The sequence below is a fragment of the Pungitius pungitius genome, chromosome 21, assembly GCF_949316345.1.
Source record: "Pungitius pungitius chromosome 21, fPunPun2.1, whole genome shotgun sequence".
Taxonomy (NCBI): domain Eukaryota; kingdom Metazoa; phylum Chordata; class Actinopteri; order Perciformes; family Gasterosteidae; genus Pungitius; species Pungitius pungitius.
Genome location: NC_084920.1, coordinates 7,031,421 through 7,055,881, shown reverse-complemented (window position 1 = coordinate 7,055,881; position 24,461 = coordinate 7,031,421). Strand labels below are relative to the sequence as shown.

General features: G+C 41.4%; 1 protein-coding gene across 1 annotated transcript; it reads right to left on the bottom strand.

Moving 5' to 3' along the window:
- Positions 1-4,397: 4,397 nt before the first annotated feature.
- glud1b (glutamate dehydrogenase 1b) lies at positions 4,398-22,383 on the bottom strand. Its single transcript, XM_037463497.2, has 13 exons — positions 21,839-22,383; positions 19,253-19,333; positions 18,952-19,007; positions 18,479-18,542; positions 17,690-17,784; positions 16,368-16,547; positions 14,177-14,314; positions 13,909-14,046; positions 13,736-13,816; positions 12,257-12,380; positions 7,840-7,931; positions 6,949-7,011; positions 4,398-5,243 (listed from the first exon to the last, which is right to left on the bottom strand). Exons 1-13 carry the CDS (start codon positions 22,233-22,235, stop codon positions 5,124-5,126), a joined length of 1,629 nt encoding a protein of 542 aa, XP_037319394.1. The 5' UTR covers positions 22,236-22,383; the 3' UTR covers positions 4,398-5,123.
- Positions 22,384-24,461: the final 2,078 nt, after the last annotated feature.

The window sequence follows — 24,461 nt, the reverse complement described above, 5'->3', positions numbered from 1 at the left end:
ACATGAAAACCGGCGGAGCATTTAACAGAAGACTCGCCGAAAACAGGCTGCTCTCTGCGGGCAGAGATGAGCTGACTGCCCGGTGCTGGAGGGTCTGACGGTCCGTGAACTACACCTCACATCTCCATCCACGGAGCAAACTGTTACGAAGGCTGAATGTTGACAAACCGACCGCAGAAAAGTTGCTTCAACAACTAACTTCAGTCATAAAATTACATTACGTTACTTAAATAAAGTAGTATTTATAAACTTGTTTATAAAGTTGTGTTTATTTTCCCCTGTCGTTGTTGCCTGTTGCTGAGGTGAAATGCATTCTGGGATATTTGGCTCTCACAAGAACAGACGAGCCTGCTCCGATGCATGCCCGGTAAAATGGGCGGGGCGAGTCACATCCGGGTATTATGACCGTTCTCGGCCAGATGCGGACTTTAGAATTGGAACAGTACTCGGGCTGCGACTGATGACGTTTCACGAGTCCACGAGAACAAAAGTCCACACAAGAACGCATATTGAGAAAGGGCCATGGCCTATCTTTCCCGCCACCTAATTCCATCTCGCCCGACTCGCTTCCTACTCCGTCACCTCCCTCTGCCATCTCCCGGTCCACGCCTCCACTCCCAGGCACACCAACCGACCCTGTCGACGTGTGTATCGCCGCCATCAGCTTCTTCTTCTTCTTTTGTGGTGTTTAACGGCGGCTTGCATCCTTCTTGTTGCCTGAATATTACCCCGCTCAATCGGTTCTGAATTGCATGCAATTGCAAGTGTCTCCCCCTCGTCTCTTGGTCCCATTGTTGTTGCCATACTCTGCTGATATTTTTTCTGACGATACCCTTTCCTTCTGCTTTAGACAGTTTAATATCTATTTGTACTTGGTTTTCCTTTAGTGCTTTTTTGGTTAGTTAATCCACCTTTTTGTTTCCTCGGACAGCTATATGGGCCGGTAATTTCAGATCCTCGCCCTACTGCTTTTGAATACATGTCCATTATTTTAAGCAACATATCTTGTTGAGTATTGGACATACCCAACTTCAGACTAGCAAGGGCAGTCACTGCAAACAAGAACTTTGCCAGGTTTGTGTTGTGCAACCCACTCTAATGCAATTACAATTGCGTACAGTTCAACGGAGTACACAGCGAGACAATTTGACGTGCGTTTGTATCTTTCAAACTTGTCTATAATTTGCTGGGTCACTTGCGTTTTTCCCTGGCTTCCTAAATGGGACAATCACAGCCTCCTTCCACCTTGTTGGTATACTACCTTTCTCCCACACCTTATTGTATAATGTTAGTAACTTATTTAGGCCCTCTCCACTTAATTGCTTTACCATAATATTCCATATTTCATCATTACCCGGGGCAGACATTCCAGCTTTGGCAACTGCTCTTTTTAACTCCCCCATTGAAAACGGTACATTGACCTCATCCTCTATATTCTCCTTCTTCCTCAATGCCTCCCTATTTTTACTTCTCGTTTCCTTTCTAGTTCGTTTTTCTTCCTGAGACAGATTGTTTTTGCTGTGTATCTTTACAAATGTATTTGCCAAAGTCTCGGCTTTCTGTATATCAGTCACCGCAACCTCTTCTCCAGCTTTTAGCACAGGATAACTCCACTCTCTTCTGTTCCCTCCCATCTTTCTAATCATCCCCCACACTTCTACTGGGGTTGTCTTTCCAACTGTATCACAAAACTTCCTCCAGTATGTCATTTTTGCCTGCCTTATTGTCTTTTTCACTACTGCCTGCGCCTTTTTATACTGTATCATATGTTGATAGTTATGCGTTCTTTTCATTAAGCTAAATCCCGTTTCTATTTCTAACCACCTCTTTACACATACTGCTCCACCATGGCACCATTTTTTTGATTTTTCTTTACTTTTTGGGATAGACTCTACAGAAGCTGCCCTAATGCTTTCTGTTATAATATTATTTAGGCATTCTACAGACATACACTCATTAGTTTTTTTCTCATGCTAAACGACAGTGGGCACAACTGGAGTCACATGTGCACTACCAACAGTCACCTCAGTTAAACAGTTCACATCACCTGCAAAACTCATTCCAAGCAACACAACTCTTAATACATGGCTCAAAACAGGCTCAGTGCAGCCAAACACTATGCACAACCCTCACTCAGATAACACACACTGTCACTCAGAAAAACACTGAGAGTAAAAACATTAGCATCAAACACCAATACAGAAAATATAAACTTTTCATCTTTACAGTTTCAGTGACTTCAAAGTAATATTTTCTTCAAAGAAAAGAGTGACATTCTTTCACATATTTTTAGAACATAACAATTCTTTAAGGTAAATAAAAAAATGAAAATAAACAGTTTGCTTCAATGGTAATGGTAATTTACGGAATTAAAGTAATGAGAAAAAAAGGTAGAAACTAAAAGTACATACTGTAATTAGAAACACATAATTGAAGGGCTAATCCTGCCTCTCTCTAGCATCAGGCCACAGGTTTTCATCAACATCACATCTAATGTTCTCTCTTGCCATGCACCTGGGGAAGAACCTCCTGGAGTGCCTTATCCATCCCTGGCAGTCCTCTGGACTTGTGACCTTCTCCCTCCACGAACCTGTCTTCCTTGTTCCATTTCCAAAATTAGTCTTTCTGAGCTCTACCTATATATATATATATATATATATATGTGTGTGTGTGTGTGTGTGTGTGTGTGTGTGTTCACTAACAAGTCTAAAACAAGACCTCTTTAGACTTTCAGCTGAAATTGCAATCAGCAGTGTTTGAAAGGCACAAGGCTGAAATCTATTCCATTTTGAATGTGTGGTTCAGTTATGACAGCAGTTTTGACAACTTCTACTGTATATGTATGTTAAAATAAAAACCTAAATCTGTGAATTATTTTAATAAGCTGTTATTAGCTTTGTGTTGTATGCAAAATGCATGTTTATAAATGGCAGCAGCGCAGCCACCCTATAAAATGTTGGATATATGATCTGGATATATGAACCTGTATTATTTGAATAGCTTAGTATTGAATGCACGATAACAGGGTAGCTATACACGGCACTAGGCCCAGTATAATATAAACACATTTTTATACAATTTATATAGTAGGGGTCCCTGCTCCATCTCGCCATCAGTTTGGGGGACTTTGGCCTGAAATTGTTTGAAAATCAGTCTTAAAAAGTTAAATAATTGAATTTAGAAAAAGGGTTTTAAAATGTTCCACAATGTCCTAGTATCACAGGACTTAATAAAAACAGGCCTGTCGTCCCGATCTCTGCAGTCATGAATTTCTTTGGACGGTTAGTCCTGTCCCACTTGAAAACCCTCACAGACCCACTCCTGGACCCCCTGCAGTTCTGTTTAGGCCCCTTCCATCCGGCTGAGGTCCATTAGGACCAAGACCTCCCACCACACTAAGTTTCTTCCCGTCTGTAGTCGGGCTCATCAACAGAGGGCGGGTTCCTCACTGACCGACTGACATCCCAGTCATTCCCTTCACATGCACTTGTCACGTTCTGTTTGCTGGTGCACTTTATTTTTTTACTTTTAAACGATTCCTTATTTTTAAGCTAACCAAAACCCTTATTTAGTAACCTATAGCAATATCTTTTTATTCCCGATTCCTGGGGTATTGTGTGCCAAAAAAAGTAAAAAAGGTCAGTAAAGTATTTAATTCATAGTATTGCATTTCTTTAAGTTAGCTACATTGTCAAACGACTTTTTAAATGTCATAGAGCATTGTAATGGCAAAATATGATGCCATAATGTTTTATTAGATTAATGTCTAAAGCCAATCATAACTTTAATTCTGCAGAAGTTCCAAGAAACGAGTTATGTGGGAACCATCTGAGCAGAAGAATTTCAGAGCACCCCTCTTCTTTGATCCCATTCGTCTTTGCATAACACCGCTGCACAGAGGAAGGTGGTGTGAATTTCATCGGCCATAGTCCTAAATCTAATCAAACATCTGTTGTAAGCACCTTGAGTTTCCTTCCTTGCCTGTCTCAAACTATTTAGCATAACAAAACCAAGGTGTTAACCCTGTTGATGTATAAATATAGCTGTGTTGCTCTCAAACACTAAGAAGAACCTTGCTACTGCCTGTCGATGTATAGCTGTTGCAGACCTTTTTCCTTGCAAGAAATAAACGGAAAATGCAACTTTGAGTCACAAGAGACTTTACAACTGATTTGCGTTTGCATGGGAAAATCTTGTCGAAAAAGGGGAAGAAGTCATAAAACGGCAAAAAAGTCTAATGGTGTAGTACATAGCTCATAACACAACTGTATGTTGAGAAAAGTGGTAATAGTGTGGCAAAATGGCAAAATAAACAGCACATAGAAAATGTGGGAAAAGTCAAACTAAATGAAAAATTTCACAAAAAGTGATTCTATACACAACAAATGACGCACCACTGCAGGTTTTCTGAACATTTTATTGGTTTTTCAAAAAAAATGAACAAAGTAATTTCCTCCAAAATAATTTCAATGTTGAAAAACTGGACGAACGAGACGGAGAACAGGTCTACCACAGGACGGGCGCACATGACAACTCCCTGCTCCTCCTTCATGGCCAGCGGAAGAGTTTGGGGAGAAGCAGCTTTTAGTATTTTGAGCAAAGGGGAAAGCAGGAAAAGTATGATCCTCTTTAACCGTGGCAACATCATTACTACACACTGCTACTGAAGAGTTGGATGATTAACTCAATGAGAACTTTACCTTTTATTCACAAGAAATCAAACCTAAATCCCTTTTAATCTATGTTAAATTTGAAATAAGGCACCTTTAGTGCTATTGAACTGAAAGAAATCGCAGCAGCAGGGTTGCACCTGTGTTCAGCGATCACAAAATGGGCGCTCTGAACATGGCTGCCATACAACAATATCATGAACGATTATGGGCTGCGGGAGAGATTTGATGTTACTCTCCATATAACCTCAGGTAAAACAGGGCAACATTTTAAACAGAAATGCAGATTTGGTTTAACAGAAGCATCACAGGAGAAATACTAGGTGATGTTTTGCAGTGTGTGAGCAAGCCAAAAGGGCAGTGGTAAATAGTGATATGTTCTGAAGGTTGTTTAGAGGCAGAAAAGAGTGATCAATAGCAGGAGGGAGACGAACCGTGGGTCACCATTGCCATTTATGTGAAGGTAAGCCCCGCCTCGTTGTAGACCTTGAAGACCTTTTCGATTGCGTTGACGTAAGCGGCCGTCCGAAGGTCCAAGCCCAGGTTGTACTTAGTTGCGGTGCGCATGATTTGCTAGAAAAAGAAAACACCTTATTTAATGTTCGCAAAGAACAATTCTAATAACGCCAGTCTACACATTGGAGGGAGCAGCACAAGAGGGCTATTGCACAAAACCTGAATATGGGATTAAGTTGGGCTATCCAGGTTATCCTGGAGGAATTTCCATTTCAATTTCGATCCAGGCTGACCGACTGACGGGGCGGGGGGGGGCTGGTGGGCGAAACTGCGCAGTGAACATTTGTAAACTGACTAAATTGTGATGAGGGCGATTTATAAAGTCCCATTCACCGGTGTTTCTTCCTGCACCATGATGTCCACTTCTGAACGACGTGTTGGATGAAGAAGCGCTCATATTAAGACGCGCTTTAAGATGCGATAGGGTGTTCCGGGATAGATCAGACTCTTTAGGTCCCGACGAGTACCTTCATGAGAGGTATAGAGTTTCTGGAGATGGAATCAGTTATTTGTGCAGACTGCTGGGTCTGAAGCCAGCTCTCACTATCCCACAGATGGTCTGTGTGGCACTGCGCTTTGTTGCAAGCGGCATGTTTTATATGCCGTGGAAGATGCCGAAACTATTTGCCGTACCGTCCGAAGTGTGTGCTTGGCCCTGAAGTCCTTGGCACACATCTTCATTACCTTCCCTGGCTAAAGAAGAATGTGTTACACCAAAGGATTTCCACCGTCCGTACACATGCAACATCCTCTGTTAAGGCACTTACCAGCCTGCAAAATGGTTTTCTATTTTATAGTGACTTGTTGCCAGGATCTTTGCTGTCCAGTCATGTTTGTTCTGTATGAACATTAATTGTAGAAAGAATATTTAGAATTAGACACAGCATAGAGATTTGTGTATATGATTGTAAAACCTATCCTCGCATTGTGGATGAGGGTTTAAAATTAGGCTTTGTTTTTTGGATACATTTCCCGAGGAGGTTTAATTCCCTCTGCTCAGTTTTGAAACAACCATATTAAAGCAATTAAAACAGAGTCCTAGTAAGGAGATATTTCTAAATCCTTCCGCATTCAGTCGGTCCGCGATTGTTTTTTCTCTTTGTTTAGTTACAGCTGCCATATTATTTTTGCGTATGATATGCTTCACTTCCTCATACATTTCATTAGTGGGTTAGGGTTAACCATTTAAGTTGCTGCTCAGCGGGTGAGAAATATGCTGCGCGCGGCGTATTCTCCATTTCTGCATCAGTAAATCTGTGATCGATACCGTGGTCTACTTAAGAAAGCCGTAGACATGCACTTATCAGAGATATGTGCTCCTGGATCGACTTAGCTCCTCCTTCTCAGCGCGACTCTGCAAACGTGCAACCGATTAAGCCGCGATGGCCACACTAAGTCAAGCGGCGCTTTATCACTTAGCCCAGATTTCTTTATTCTACTTTTGTGCAATACCCCCAAGTAGAGTTTAAAGCAATAGGACTGCAGCAGCAGTTGCCGACTAGCGCTGGCCCACGTTTAGTTCCGGCAGGGATGGCTGTTGCCTTTGTGTGAATGATCTACATTCCTTTTTTGGCATTTAAATGACATTTGTCAGTTTTTTTTTTTTTTATATACCCCAAATTTTAGAAAAGTAAAAAATCATTTCAAATCAAAAGTCAGACCTATTGCAACATGCGAACACAAGTGTAAGCTGTGTTTCTTCGGAGTGTGTTGTATTAGATAATATGGTTGTTGCTCACTACCAACATGTACGATCACTTACCCGGGCAGACCTCTCCATGGTGTAGGCCAAACCAGAGTGAACAATATCCTTCTCAGAGGCACCCTGCAAACAATGTTTATATAATTAATAACATAATGATGAATAGCAAATATTGGCAGAGTTGCATTTAACATTAAGAACTTTGTGTTTTGTAAATTCAATTCTCTGAGTTGATTAAATAAATAGTTTACACAACGTGCCTCTGGTAATGAAAGTAGCTGAGGGTATTTGTGATTGTTTTTGATGGCGCATTGGCATCTGACGGAAATATTATTCAGTGTATGTACAAAAGTTGTGCAAGCCCTTTGTTGCATCATTCTTATGTTAGGCGTGTGTATTCCAGGTGGGCAGGAGCCACTGCATCAGTGGTGATCATGAAAGAATGTTTGAGACACTCCTACAGCCTTTGAGTGTAGGAATGTCCTCTCATGCTGGATAAAAGTGTTCTATGGTCTCCGTTCATCCAGACAGATCTCTAAACGTGTTCAGCATTTCCAGTGTAACGTAGCTTTAAGGGTAAAAAAAAAAAAAAAAAAGCAGCGCATGGTGACATAATACGGAGGTATCAAGTGGAGCTAAAGGCGTAAAGTTTTTATTTCCACAAAATATTAAGCAGTACGCTACATAAAGCTGATTAAATGTGAAAGCAAGATGGGTTTGAATAAACTTACGGTGTCGATACAGAGAGTTAGTTATTCCCTTCAGGAATTTATATATATATATATATATATATATATATATATATATCTCTCTCTCTCTCTCTGACCGGAGTGGATGAGAACTTTTCCTCAGTTTCAGAGCGCAAGCATAATATCTTTCAAGTCAAACTGCCAAACTATTCAGCAAGAAGAATCATAATTTAATTTTAGTGCGATAGCTAATGTTACTTACAGCAACTCTGGCCTGGAAGTCAGCGGTTGGTACGACAGGTATGGGCCCACCCTGCTTACCAAACTTCCTCTCTAAACTTTCCTGCACAGACACTAGAAAAAGAAAAAAGAAGATATTAAGTTTCTACTTCTGAATTGTAGGGACAAGGCATGTAAACAAAATGTAAAGATATTTGCATCTGCATTCTTGAGAGAAGTAACAAAAACATCGGAACATTAAGCTCTGGTGAGGACACACCCATCGGATTTTTCCCCACACAAACACAAAATATTCTGCTGTCTGATTGGCGCTATGTGAACAAAGAGAGTATAAATAAAGATGGAAAGAAGTTGCCGACAAGATCTTTCTTGGACAGAGACTTCACATCAACCCACAGCCTGAATTTACACTGAACATCACTGACGCCGCAGATCCAGTAAGAAATCATCCTTTTGAGTTTGTCTTATCTTGAAATATTGTAAATAAAAAATAAAATCTTTCATCTAACAAGACATGAGCATTCTGTCAGCAATTTTTTCTCGATTGTTTACACACAAATACTGGTACTTGACACACAATGACCACAACAACTCATGTAACTCATGCACCAACTCCCTGAACCAATTCTGCTATACTACAAGCACAATTCTTGCTTTACACTCAAATTGCAGTTCTAAAACACACTTTTTTCAAAACACTACACACAATTCTCTGCACAATTTTTATGAAGAAAATGTTGTTTTCACAAGAAAAACACTGTCATTCAAAATTCTAAAGTCAATTGCCCTACTATGCACACTGACTCGTCACATGGGAAAACACCTGTCACACAGTGTTACAATTAGGAATCAGAGCTTTTGCATAAAAGGGCAACAGGTGAGCTCTTCTGTTTTGGAGCAATGGACGACAACATTAGAAACAGAGCCAGAGGAGTGAGAGTAAGAGGAGGAGGACAAGGATGGCCAAGGACCGTAAACTCTGATGAGATCTGAGCCACTTTGGTTGACCAAAGCTATGGAGGAATTCTTTTCTGCCTGGAGATGGAAAGTGTTTGACCGAAATCCACAAACGCATATAACCCTTCTCCAAGCTATGGAAGATGCATGTGGAGATAAAGCAGTTGATGCTTTTCATGGCTGGATTCGACATGCTGAGCGATATTTCCCCCTCTGCTTGGCCAGGGAAAACATTGCTTGTGATGTGGATGAGGTTCTGTGGAACAGAAGACAGGATGCAGCATAGATTTTTACTGTAACTGTATACAGTAAATTCTTCTGTTTTGTATGTAGACCACTGTATGTGCAACGTTGTGTTGGTTGGGAAGTACGCTGTGTGCATTGTTTTCGTGGGGAAAATAAAATATATTTGTTATCATGTATTTGTGTGTTCAGAGTACAAAAACAATATTCTAAAATATTTTACTACAGACAGTACATACATGTGTTGTAAGTGTAACACTGAACAAAAAAAAGGTCAAAGTCATTATGATGAATGGAGAATTGTTTTCCATTCATCAGTGTTTTACATTGAGCACATCAGTGTTGAACTGGTTCTTATAAAAGTCTATTCATTTGATGGTTTGTGTTTGTCATTTGAAAACAAAATACCATTTTGAGAAGAAATTACATTATTTTGAATGTAAAGTTTAATTTTGCAGTATTGAGGGGTTTTGCCCATTGTGTGTGTGTGTGTTTTTTTTTATTTGTGTGTAGAGTTTTGGGAGTATGAGGCATGCTTTAAGAAAATGTGTCTAAACAATGGAGAAAAACATCCAACCAGGAAAGGATTGAAAAAAAGAATTTAGGTTTAGTTAGTATAAAACACTCCTTTCAGTAACCACATGTGCTGCAGAGAAAGAAGAATTAAAAGTTTTCAACTTGTCCCTCTAAGAAGCAGCTGCAGAGCCAGAGTTTCCCTCATCCCACTGAGAAATCCAGAGCATCGCAATGCAAAAGAAACAGAATGTATGACATCAAATCAAGTCTAACACGTTGTGGCATTTAGCAGTACTATTTTAATTTTAATTAAAGCTGCAAGCAGCGATGAACGGGCCTTCGCCTCTCCTTGCTTGTCAGGGGGGCAGCGGTCAGCCGGACACGCATTCAAAAAGAGACTAAATAAATCACTCTTGGGGCTGGTATTCAAACCTGAGTCTGTGGTTTCATAAACTGAATCCACCAACACTAGGCTATTGACGAGCGCAAAAGACCTGCAAAAAGTAAATGAAATGTCTCCATTCCGTCAGAGAATGCGATCTGTGGGGACTATTTTTTGCAGCTATTAGCATTATTCATTCATTCCTGAAATGATTTTGACACCCCTGCTGTAAAGTGTAAACATTAAAGTCAATAACCTCACCAAGGAGAGTAAACTGAATCCCTCTGTTATATCAGCCAGACACGCGTAAAAAAAGAGAAGAAAAAAATAAATAGTATCTCTGTGCCAGGAATTGAACCTGTGTCTCCGTCGTGAGAGGGCAACAGCTTAGCAGAAGAGAAGAGCCATCTGTTTAGATAAGATGTTGAAATCAAAACGTCACTCAAATAGGATTGGTCGCTCTCTTGCAAAAATACAGGGAATATTCACACTAAAAAAATTATAACTGACTTCCTGTTTGTTTTAGAGCATAATCCTGAGAGACTTTAAGTCTCCCTGTAATACATTTGTTAAAAAATCACCATACTTGTAGGTCAAACAGGGTGCCGGCGCTGCTTCATCAAAAACTTCCAGGGGGCGCTATGGAGGCAATTGTTCACATTTGATCCAAAAATCCACATCAGCTCTGTAAAGGTCATCACCCAGGACCCTCAGAGCTTTTCAAGAGTTTGAGTTTGCCAAGGCTCAGAAGATGTGCTTGAACTTTTATGCGAATATGGTGTCGTCACGGCAACATAGTTTGTCAAAAACTCCCAATATTCACTGTGACCTGTCACAGTTTTAAGGCTTATATTCACAGATTTGAAGTGGATCAGATTAAAGGGCTAGGAGATGGACATCTTTCTGTAGAAAAATTGCATTGACCTAAGCCAATAGGTGGCGCTATACTTTTTTGTAAATCACTGCATGGCAATACTTGTAGGCCTACACAAGCATCATGAATAAACATTTCTAGCCAGAAATATCAATGTTCCTTGGAGTTATAACATTTCACATTTCGTCAAATATTGTCCAAACTGGACGCAAGATCACGCTCAGGTAGTTTTATGAAAACTCTTGATTTTAATAAATTTTGACCCCACGGTTGTCAGGATCAACTTACAAACTTCATTGGTCCATAACTTTTGATGGCATTGAGCCAATGATCATTTTGCCGAAGATTTTGTAAGAATCGGACCAAGCGTCTGGGAGGAGTTCAAAATGGTGGAAAAAAACGCCAGGCGCATTTGCATATCATAATTGACTTTTTTGTAGAGCACATCCAAGAGCACCTGTGTGCAAAGGATCAAGTCGAACGGTTAAAGTGGGAAAAAATGTCCCCATAGGAATCGCTTATGGGGGGCGCTAGAGAGCACTTTTTTCATCCCCCGAAGAAGAAGAAGAAGAAGGAGGCTCAAGCCCTAATAAAGTTTCCATTTTTCTCTCAAATATAGATGCCTGCTCATAGATTTGAATATCGTGCCAACGTTAAAACACTAAACCCCAAAAGAGGTTTAGAAAAACTGAATTGTATGGCAATAAAGAGCGGCTCTATTATCATGAAACTAGAAAACATGCAAGAACAAGCTTGGTTTTCTGCAGCGACAATGGCGCCAAATGGCTGAAAGTAAAAGGCAAAGTATTCAGAACTGAAAAGGAACAGACTCAAGAACTCTGCACGGAAATTTACAGTACAGTGAGACACTAGAAAGGCGGATGAAAACAAAACATTCATCTTTCTGGTATCTGGCGGAGACCTCATAGTCAGGTTTGAAGAAGACTTCAGAAGAATGCGCTCAGAAGTGCGAGTGCTTACACGCAGTCGAAGGGATTGCAGCATTACAAATTAATGGAGAGCTCTGTCCTGATCAGCCAGAGGATACGGAGTAAGAGGACACTCAGCCAGAGGACACATACAAATTCTAAAAATGGATGATTACCACCAACTTACAATTAATGCTTTATCCTATCATTTAGTTCCATGAATAGGTAACTGGGATGTTAAATTAATTACATATTTGTAATATGCAATTTTCTCTTTCTGGTATATTGGTCCCGAAAAGCACCAGAAAAACACGTTCATGGGAGTGTGATTGTTAGAGGAAGTTGTATTGTACTCACTGAGCAGGTGGTAGTTTAACCATTTGAATACAATTTAACTTCATGAATAGGTAACTGGGGTGTTCAATTACATATTTGTAATACGTTTGTAATTTCCTCTTTCTGGTGTTTATATATTTGGAATTGTGTCTCTAGAATGACAAGAGAGTGTGATTGTTAGAGGAAGTTGTATTGTACTCACTGAGAAGGTGGTAGTTTGAGTCCCTCTCATATTTGAATGTCAGTCGTCCGTAGCTGACATGGTTGAGATTCTTCAGCCACTCAAAATAAGACACTGTCACACCGCCGGCGTTCAGGTACATGTCCTGCAGGACGAAACATCAAAGTCATCCAATGATCTTCACTCCTGTGTTGAAATATTTTCTTACAATTTCTCTTGTATTGTTTGTTTTAAGATTTCATTTGAAAAATGATAAATAAACAAAGGTTTGATCAGTAATCAAATACAAATATATATTCTGTATTATAAAACATAATAAATATGTTGCTTACATAATAAAGGCAGGATAACAGTGGACATTACTTTGTATTCAGAATAATCAATTGATGTCCTAGAGTTTTAAAAAGTAGGATGGGGGCCAGAGCCTTCAGTTATCAAGCTCCTCTTTTGTGGAACCAGCTTCCACTTTCAGTCCGGGGGGCAGACTCGGTCAGTTCATTTAAGATAAAGCTTAAAACGTTCCTCTTTGATATTGCTTATAGTTAGGGCTGGCTCAGGTTAGCCTGGACCAGCCCTTAGTTAAGCTGCTCTAGGCTTAGACTGCCGGGGGACTTCTTAGGACACACCGAGCCTCTGTCTCTCACTCTCTCCTTCCACAATCATCCATGTTTTATTAATGTACATCACTAATTAAGCTTCTTTCCGGGAGTTTTTTGTGCTTTCTCGCCTAGCAGGTCTTCGTGGATCATAGTTTCGTGCCGACCCCGGTTCTGACTCCTGGCATGGCTCTGCTGACACCTGCTGCTGCCATCATCATTACTTTAAATATGATTCATATTACTGTCATCATTAACCAACATATTTCTGCTCCCCCCCCCCACAGAAGCCTCTGTGGATGGTGGTTCTTTCTGATGGTGGTTGTCCCTGCAGTGTTCCTGCCGTACACCTGTTCTGCTACTTGCAATTACTTGTATCATTTCTGTTAGAGAAATTGAATGTATTGTACATCTTTTACATTGTTGATTCTGTACACATGACATCCATTGCAGTCTGTCCATCCCGGGAGAGGGATCCCTCCTCTGACGTTCTCCCTAAGGTTTCTTCCCTTTTTTTCCCCATTGAAGGGTTTTTTCATATTTTGGGGAGTTTTTCCTGTGCCGATGTGAGGGTTTCGGGACAGAGGATGTTGCATGTGTACAGACTGTAAAGCCCTCTGAGGCAAATTTGTAATTTGCGATTTTGGGCTATACAAAATAAAATGAATTGAATTGAATTGAATGTCGATAGTAGTCATGTAGAAATTTCCACTCAGAATTGGATGAAGTCGTTACTTTAAAGCCGAGTGCAGTTTCGTAAAAATGTTCTAAAGATTTTTTAAATTCAAATCTCTAGTTTGTTTTGACATTTCAGAAACGAGTTTATTGCTCGTTCTATCTATATTAGAATGTGTTTCTAATGTTGTAGTTTGCGTTCCTGTGTGCATGCTTTGCTTGCGCTCACAGGAATAACCATGACGTTGTTCTCCAAGAAGATCTTGTCAGCATCTGGAGTGGTGGGTCCATTGGCACCTTCAGCAATGATCTGAAAAAAATAGATAATAACATGCGTCACACTTCATGTGGAGTAAAGTAACAACTTAAAGCACCTGGGTTTAAATCAAAGTGAGTTTTTACCTTGGCCTTGATCCTGGGGGCGTTGACACGCGTGAGCTGCTTTTCTCCGGCAGCGGGGATGAGGATGTGGCAGTCTGCCTCCAGGATGTTCCCTTCGTAGGGTTTGGCTCCTGGGAAGCCCACAATGGTGCCGTGTTGCTACAGAAAGGGAAGAAACACATACGTTTGAAGAAAGAAAAAAAAAAAAGGTTACAGCGAATTCTGTTTTTTTTTTTTTTAAAAGAACAGTTTGGGATTTAAAAAAAAGAAAAAGACTACAAACTCCTACCAGTTTGTAGTCCTCCAGCTGTTTGGGGTCGATGCCCTCTGCGTTGTAAATGGCTCCATCAATCTCACCGATCCCTACACACTTTGCCCCAAACCTGTGCAGGTACCTCATGGAATGGAGACCCACATTACCAAAGCCCTGTGAAGTTACAAAAAATAATGAAATAATAACATTTTCACAACTTAAAAAAAAGAAAAAAGCCATTATCAGCAGTAAACATGATTAACTATGATTCAATTCCTAACACTGGGGCCACCATGTGGTCGGTTAGGTTATAACCTCTACAGCTTGATTAACAGGAAATGGGCCCTGATGAAGAGAAGGTATGCCGCCTGGAACTAGTTATTCTGTTGCCTGTATACAACCTATGACGTATCATTAATAAAAACCATTAATCACAGTTACTTCCACCACTAAATTTAACATTTCCCTGTAGGATTAAGGATTTTATATATATATATAACATAATATGTGAGCTCAAAAGCCTATTCTTAGCAGTACCGCATTTTTTATTTTTTGTACAATCGCTAACCATTTTAACAGTCTGCCTCACATAATCTGAAAAGATGCAATGCAGGTAGTTGAATGTCCAGTATGCCAAGTCCTGTATTCATACATATTTGTTAATTTAGTATATATATATACACTCACCGGCCACTTTATTAGGTACACCTGTCCAACTGCTCGTTAACACTTAATTTCTAAGCAGCCAATCACATGGCTGCAACTCAGTGCATTTAGGCATGTAGACATTGTCAAGACAATCTCCTGCAGTTCAAACCGAGCATCAGTATGGGGAAGAAAGGTGATTTGAGTGACTTTGAACGTGGCATGATTGTTGGTGCCAGAAGGGCTGGTCTGAGTATTTCAGAAACTGCTAATCTACTGGGATTTTCACGCACAACCATCTCTAGGGTTTACAGAGAATGGTCCAAAAAAGAAAAAACATCCAGTGAGCGGCAGTTCTGTGGGCGGAAATGCCTTGTTGATGCCAGAGGTCAGAGGAGAATGGCCAGACTGGTTCGAGCTGATAGAAGGGCAACAGTGACTCAAATAACCACCCGTTACAACCAAGGTGGGCATAAGAGCATCTCTGAACGCACAGTACGTCGAACTTTGAGGCAGATGGGCTACAGCAGCAGAAGACCACACCGGGTGCCACTCCTTTCAGCTAAGAACAGGAAACTGAGGCTACAATTTGCACAAGCTCATCGAAATTGGACAATAGAAGATTGGAAAAACGTTGCCTGGTCTGATGAGTCTCGATTTCTGCTGCGACATTCGGATGGTAGGGTCAGAATTTGGCGTCTACAACATGAAAGCATGGATCCATCCTGCCTTGTATCAACGGTTCAGGCTGGTGGTGGTGGTGTCATGGTGTGGGGAATATTTTCTTGGCACTCTTTGGGCCCCTTGGTACCAATTGAGCATCGTTGCAACGCCACAGCCTACCTGAGTATTGTTGCTGACCATGTCCATCCCTTTATGACCACAATGTACCCAACTTCTGATGGCTACTTTCAGCAGGATAAAGCGCCATGTCATAAAGCTGGAATCATCTCAGACTGGTTTCTTGAACATGACAATGAGTTCGCTGTACTCAAATGGCCTCCACAATCACCAGATCTCAATCCAATAGAGCATCTTTGGGATGTGGTGGAACGGGAGATTCGCATCATGGATGTGCAGCCGACAAATCTGCGGCAACTGTGTGATGCCATCATGTCAATATGGACCAAACTCCCTGAGGAATGCTTCCAGCACCTTGTTGAATCTATGCCACGAAGAATTGAGGCAGTTCTGAAGGCAAAAGGGGGTCCAACCCGTTACTAGCATGGGGTAACTAATAAAGTGGCCGGTGAGTGTATATCCCAGCATTTCCTGTGCAGTTCATTGGCACCGCACTCAATTTTGGCATGCGACAACACATTTTCTGCATCTGGTTTTATCTCAAGGCATGAACCTAATCTTTAGTTCACTGCCGCCCGTCCGTTCGGTAACAGAAGATCAGGGCCGGGCTAAAGCAGATGGCATGAATCTGATTGAAGCTCTAACCCTTAGTCACCATTTCAAATGAAAACTTAAATCCTTTGAGTATCTGTGCTGCAAAATCTGCAGCACATTTAGGTTCTCTGCTCTCCAGTCGTGAAAAGGTGTCTTCTTCAAATCAAACGTGCACGTGTGCACGTACCTGGATGACAAAGGTCTTGTCCTGGAAGCCGGGGGTCAGGCCCAACATGCTCATGTAGGACGCCTCGTTGATGAAGTTCTCGATGCCGTGGAAAACTCCCCGTCCGGTGGCTGAGATTCGTCCGTGGATTCCTCCCTGGCTGATGGGCTTTCCTGTCACACATGCGTGGGCGTTGATGTCCTGCCAACGCACACAGAACATCAGACCACGTTGTTGACGAGGAGGATAATGGCTCTTATCTATAGCAAGTTGTAGATTGGTTTATTTGATGAAATTGCATTTCTTGTTCTTCTGGGTTTGTATCCCAATGGTTGAAATGCACTTATTGCAAGTCGCTTTGGATAAAAGCGTCAGCTAAATCACAGGTTAACAGGAGATTTTTTTTTCTCAACACAAGTCTTTCTACTCTAACCAAACAGAAAAAAGGGACTGTTGTTGAGGCCACACACATGCACAGTTGTGTTACACGCGAGTGTAAAAAAAAGCTAAGCCAGCATAATTGTGGCTTTTTTTACAGCAAAATTGTGGAAACAAAATGTTAAGAGACTAGCATCCTAAGTGGTGAAGTGCCACATTGTCTTGCAGACCAAGTCACCACTACTCTCTACCCATAATTCTCTGCCCTCAGACACCTAGAGCAGAAATGTCTCCCACTACAAAGCCATTCCAGATGTGTCGAACAGAGGGCACATGACTTGTGTCATGGTGTCTAGTAGTTCTTTAGAAAGGACTAGTAGACACAAAATGCAGTTCAGGTGTGTTTGTGGTAGGAAGCTTTGGGTTGGGTATTGACTAGGACGGATTACAAGGTTTGCAGTAGTTTACATTTTAAATAATGCAGGTATATAGAGTGTGCGGAGTGTTTGTGGCGATCCCAGTTTTTGATTGTGATTCACCAAAATTGCAGAAGAACACTCGACACAGGAACGATACAAGACATTCGTAGACGTCTCCTTCGGCTCTGGGAGGTTACGACTGCCATTTAGTTTTGTGACAAAAACAAAATGGATGCTACATGTAATAATTAGTCATTTTCATTTAATCTATTGATCAAATCTACCTTAAACACTAGCTGGCTTTTCTCTACTTTTTCCTGTTTGACAGGTTTTGATAGGAGAGCTATTGACTGATTAACAGAGACCTTAGTTTGCAAAGCTTTTCTTAAAAGAGGAAGACCGTCTTAGTGGTCTTCTGGAAAGGGAGAGGCAGGAAACCACTGCTCGTGCTTTCCATGTGACTCACTCTGTGACTCACTCTTTGCTTTGGCCCATTTCAAAATTAGGCAAGTCCTACAGATTTGTTGTGTAGGCCTAAGAACTCACAGTGTGCGCAATGGTGTTGGCGTACGTGTCTGCGATCCAGGACATTTCCCTTTCTCCTGTGCTCATGTCTGGAGCTGGGACGTCGATGCCAGGTCCTGGTGAAGGCAAACGGGGGGGGGAGAGGGAGTGTTTACCAAGCACGGCAGTCACAAAGCAAGAACAAAAAAAAATGCACATTGTATACATACGCAGACCTAATGTACGTATTAAACATTTTGAAGCATGCAGAGAGATGAGATTACTGAGAGAAGGAGGGCTTTCTCAATTGAGGCAGTTCGACCATGTTGCACTCATTCTGACATAGCAGGCCAGTGATGTGTGCAAAGCATGAAACAGATGTGGTTATTCCTCTTAGTGTGACTGAACAGAATAAAGATTAACATTCATGAAGGCACCGTTAAACATACACTGGTTAAGCAGGTTATGGCTGAATAACTTAAGACCATCAGAATATATCATATTGCATTATGCTTATTATTGCCATCTCCCCATTTGTAAATAGCAGGTTCAAGTTGAACTTCTTTTTACCATAATTATTGACTACCTTTCCAGTTTACACAAGCGCACCCTAAGCTACCCCTTCCTGAATAAACAGCGCTGGATGACAGGAAATGTTTTCTTCTCTGGGTGGAAACATCCCCCCCCCCCCGAAGCCGCTGCCAACAGAGTCAAATAACCAACTCCACCCCGAACAGAATGTCAAGCGGAGTCAAAACGTATACTTACAGTACTACAGATGTACATTTGGAATAACTTAAGTTATCCATTTAAACAAACAAGGTAACTTACCAATAAACCCCTTCTTGGCCAGCTCGATGGTGAATCTCCTGGTAATCTTTTCCAGCTCATTATCCTGCAACATACGGTTAAGTAAAGAAAACATTAGTTACAGTTTGAGACATTCAGGGAAGAGAACAAAGAAAAGAAAAATTACTAACAGCAATCCAAACAGGGTCTCGTCCACATAAACCACTAGTTTCCATTAGATATTTTAAAAAACTGGCAATAGTTTCTGCAGCCTTGAAAGTCAAATTAAATACAAAGAAACAATAAACAGACATTTCATGTTCTGTTCTCTCTCCAATCTCAACCTAAGTATTTATCTTCAATTATAGAAAAGTTGAAAATGAAAATATTTGATCAATACATTCCAGTGTGATTAAATCATCACCCATGCTTTGTTGCTTTTCCTATACCACACAGTGAAACGTGTGACTATCTCTACTTGTGAGGTGGGGGATTGGGATTGACATAAAGCTTACAGAGTAATTCTTGGTGTTGATCTTGACTCCAGCTTTAGCTCCCCCAAATGGCACATCTGGAAGATAATAAGCACTTTAAAAAAAGAGCGCACACACACACACACACACACACACGCTTTAATTTGTAAATGTTTGAATACAATATTTTTGATTTATGTTTTGATTCACAATGAAAGAACATTGTCAAAGTTTAAGCTTTGAAACATTACATTTGAAAGTTTGGTAAATAGCCAGACAAAAAGTATGTTTATGAAGACCTGGGGAAAACCAGCAGGAGCCTTTGTGGAAGACCAGTACTTACCAACAACAGCACACTTGTAGGTCATCAGAGAGGCCAAGGCTTTGACCTCGTCCACGGACACATCCATACTGTAACGGATACCTAAAGGAATCACACAGAGGGAAGTTAACACTGTCACAGCTAAATACACTATATGTGATATGGATGCATTTAAAAAAAAAGGTATTTTACAGTGCCTTGTATACAGTGTTTCGATTGCAACATGTGGGCATCATCACAAATGCAGCTCAACAACCGAAATGGTAAATAAATAGCAGAGACTACTATTCTGGACCAGTAATTGCAGCGTGTTTTCTACAAACGCAAGATCACATGACCGGGTCAGAGATCACAGATTGTGCCTGGCAGTCATGGTAGCAGCATTGAGCGGGTGGAAACCTCAAGAACCAATCCCAGCTCCCCTTTGTGACTCCTCCTGTTGTGAGGTGTTTACTACTGTAGTCGTGGCAACAAGTGTGGGCCAGCCTCTCTGCGGCGTTACATGAGACCATACAGCCAGGGCGCCCAAGTACCACTACTTCATCTTATTGGCATAGTGCGTGTGTGCAAGTTTGTCCTGCAGTACCCAATATAGCTCATCCAGTTTGCTTCTGCAGAGAAAGCCAAGGGCAAACCGTACAAAGCTGAGGGGTAACAAAGAGTTCTGAGAGGGGGGGGGCAAAAGAATCAATAACAAATCTTTAATAGGGCTGCTGTAGCCCCCCCTTCCCTTTCATCTGAGGATCAGCTGAGCTACCTCGGGCCCAATACAAGACTGTGGACCGCTCCGATCAAATTATAAGAAAGAAAAGTCTAAACTACATATATACCCATCCCCCATCCAACCATTCATGTATCCACCCAGCCAACTGCTCAGCAGAGCAACTAAACATGTCGGTAAACACATTCCTCTGTAATGGCGGACAGATTTTTTGGAAATAGACAGAAACCTCCACTGAAATTCTGAAGTTCCTGCAGCAGGCTGGGTAGTTAAACTTCAACGGACAGGCCTGAAGGGACACAGAGCAAACTGCTTCAGAGGCTCTTGGGCCTAAAATAACCAGCCATGTATATAGAACCTTTTAAAACATTTGGGGCGTGTGCTTTTACTATTTAAAGTCGTTAGCACTTTTTGCCTGATGTTTCCTTGCAAAAGTATTAACCTCTTGCAGAATATTATTCATACCATTAGCTTAGCTAGAGGCATTTCATCTACTATTTTTGTCACTTTAAGTGTACACTGTACAAAAGATTGACACTAAGTGACACCAACTTCTGCACGGAGAGCAGAAAGGAGTGACAACTTAGCAGAAAAAAAACAAACTTCAATCAAATATGACAATATGTATATGTCTCTCCCAGCGCTGCATGATATCCCAGAGTTATGACGTTCATTCTGTAGACAGGGTTCGGTCAAATGCAGCTGTCGCTCCGAAAGGGAGTTGCACAAGCGCGTGCACACAAACACACACGTATCAGCCTTTGCACTTTGATTTGAACACAGGCAGGGGTCTATGCGCTACATTAATGATTAAACTCATAGAAAAAAATTAAAAATAACTGATCTTACTCCCAGTTGAGCAGTGTAATCTAGAAGGTTGGCCAATCAGACTTGTTTGCTGGGCCAATACAACAAATAATGGTAACAGTCCACAGTTTTAAAAAAATGGATAAAGAATTAACATTGGTGTGTTATGAGACCCTGTGACTTCGATCTGGATTAGATGAAACAGAGAAAGGTATATACAAATACTAGAGGAACACCATTTTGTCGTTCTTTGATAATGGTTTAAATCTGCAGCCTGTACAGCCAGCTAAGTGGTTTGATGGAAGAATCTAAAAGTTAAAAGCATCTTAGATGTTCCATAATAGACACTCTTAAGAAGTTTACATGCTCGGTCTTCAACAGAAATATGAGCAGGTACAATGGAAGGGCGTCACAGGGGGTGAATACCAAGGTAATATCGGCAGCACACCATTCAAGCATGTCTGTAACTGGTCTCTCCAGAGAGGGCCTCCTCCTCCCTGGCACACAGCTAACAAATAGGAGCGCCTGGAAACAAAACTGCCCCCTGCCAAGTCCTCAGGCCTTCTGACCTCCTATACATCTCATATCCCTCAAAACTCCCAGAGTGCACAGCAGCAGTAACCCATAATGCCTCAGCTTTGAACCATGATGCAACAGTCATGCTGCATACCCTCCTCTGCCCAAGGTTAAGACACACACTTAACAATGAGCTTTAGAATGTGTCATTGAATGAGTGAGGAACATAGTGGGTGTGTTTCGGTCATGCCAACACACACACACACACGGTGTAAGTAGGTGGAAGGTGTAAACTGCACAAAAAGTATGAGAAGTGCGCAACAGGCGGACTACAGTAAACAGAAGGTTTACAACTATTAACTTGTGGTCGTTTAAGAAACACGGGTGTGGCTGAGTGCATAGTGAGCCACGGATAAAGCAGTAAAGCAGTGTGTATACGGTTATCGGGATCAATAGCTGCTGATGACAGCGGCTTCCTTGTAGTTGAAGGGCTAACGGCTAAGTAGCTGGCTAAAGCTAACGCTAGCTAACCCGGGGGGGGGGCGTTTGGGCTAAATTCTTACCGCCTTTGCAGGGTGTTCTGTGCTGGCTGTGCTGGGCGCGGTACCCCTCCACCACCTCCCACTCTCCGTTGTCCCTCTTGATGGGGAAAGACACGCTCAGCACGTGATTGCAGGGCTTGATGATGCGAAGGATGCCACGCACACGGCTCCTCTTCTGCTCGGGGGTCTCCCTGGTCCGCAGGTCCTCAATCAGCTTGTCCTCAACGATGCTGGCGCCGCGGTCGAAGAAGCCCTCGACCATCCGGAAGAAGTTGGGATCGTCCGGCTTCTCCGCTGCGTCTGCGTAGCGACGGACCCGCATCAGGGACGAGGACACCGGGAGAGCGGAGTCAACGCAATTCGAGGCCAGGGCACTGCCCGCGGAGCGGCTCAGCAGCTCCCCAAAATACCGATACATGACTGAAACTAACGTAGATAACCCTCCAAATGAACTAATGAAGAGGCAAACTAAACCACAAGGGCACTGGTGGTGACGGCGACGGTATAATGAGCGACACAGTCCTCACCGTGTTCCGTCCTCTGGCCGAGTGGGGAATGGCAAACTGTGTTTCACTTAAAAGGCAGCAGGAGCCACGGAGGAGGGTGAGGGGGAAGGGGAGGACGGGGGGGGGGCTTCCCGCGGGCGGAAGAGGAGGACCAACAGTGGCGCGCGTCCCCGGGAGTTAATTGACAGCGCGCGTTCCCGAGTTTGAAATCAGGAAGGTTTTTTTTCTTTTTACATATAATTTAATGTACTAAAGGATGGGTTGTGGATGGTTGTGCTGGATGGTTTTCATGGAAACATAGTTCACAGTTAAATTAAAACAGTTGAATGAAATATAAATGTGTTGATTAATGATGTTTTATATTTTCGATGTCAAACTTGGTTGTACATGAATTTAGCATACAGACGTAAAAGTGGTATTTAACACCAAGAAAGCAAATATATTTGTTCACAAAAATTAATAATTAAGAAAAATCCTAATACACAATGTATTTACAATGAACATGAACTGTTCAGTTACAGTATTGTTAATTTCCAAAAGCATTGATTTTCTTTCTACCCTTTGAACAAACAATACGTTTTATTCTAGTAATTTGAGAGACAATACGGTAGTGTTCATTTCAGACCAAACAACCACCTGAAAGCCACCATAATATCAACCTGCCGACGTACAAATATATGTTTATATATTTTCGATGTGCAAACATTTACTAATACTATTTATACACAAAGTACAGCTGAAGTTGATGGGTTTCTTTTGGCATGTTTGGTAAGAATCGAAAGTATTGGACAAACTGAAATTTCGACCACATGGTGGACCTGGATAAAATTAATTCATCAAAGTTATTACAATTTATCTTTAAGCGGGACATGAATATTTAATAGTTTCATAGCAATTCATCCAATTTGTATCAATTCAAAAGTTGTTAAGAAATTCTACCTTAAACCACAAATGCAAAGAAGCAATCACAGGAAAACTCAGGGGAGGACAGCAGGCTTGATCCTCTGAGGACCACAAATATCAACAAAATGTGTTAATCCATCTTTTAGATTTCAAAATATTTTACTGGAAAAGTGAAAAATCAGTTAGTAGAAATATCATTTAATGCAAATTGAACAAATATCAATGTATGCATATTCTGTAAATAATGTGTGCCAATGCTATGGTGCATTCACGGCTATACAAGCATTTTATGTGGATGTAGTTATAAACGTCCAAGTGAGAAGATATAATGGTCAGTCATGATGTCTGTCCACAGATTTATTCCAGACTGAAATATCTCAACTACTATCAGATGATTGGCATTCATGGTCCTCAAAACAATGTATCCCATCATCCTCAGCTGTACTTTGGGGTTGATGCCAATTAAAAAATGTTGACGCTTTAACTGTATTTGAAATAAGATTGGCAATAACATTGTAGTGATAATACATGCTGCACATCAGCATTGGCATATTTGATATGTCGCTAAGCAAATAGCAGCTTCTGGCTTTGTCAAAGTTCAGCCTCACAGAGTCGCTGCATTGACACTGTAGGATCAGTAAGTATCTGCTGTGATTATCTAACACTATATCAGTAGCTGACAATGCAGTGTGGGTCGGGTCACATGGGAGTTTAGAAGAACATCGACTCACTTCCTGTTTGTGCTTTGTGTCCGAACTGGCTCCTTTTTATTGTACGCTCTTACTACAGTGGTACGATATTAAACCCTAAAACCATTTCTCCCTCCTCTAATCTCTGCCCTCTTGAGCCTCAGACTTTGTCGTACCGGAGTAATCAGTCATCTCAAACAACCAGCAAGGACTCAAATTCCATCAGCAGGAAATGTTGCTTTGAAAACCTGCATTTGTGTAACCTCTAACTCTGGCGTTTGAGCAACGCTCTCATGAAACAGTGACCAATTTTGTTATTGCCTGTTTAAGCATATGCTCATATTGTCCTCGATAAGATAGCGTGGTTCTCACATAACTCTGCTCTCATGCATATTCCCATTGTTTCTCAGAAACAACACGTATGGTGCACCATCGTGTTCTATTGGCCTGCATGGCCTAGACAAAAACTCTTAGTGCTGACCTCATCTGAATGAAGGCCCTGACCTGGGCTTACACCTGTGGACTCTGTACAGAAGATAAGATTAG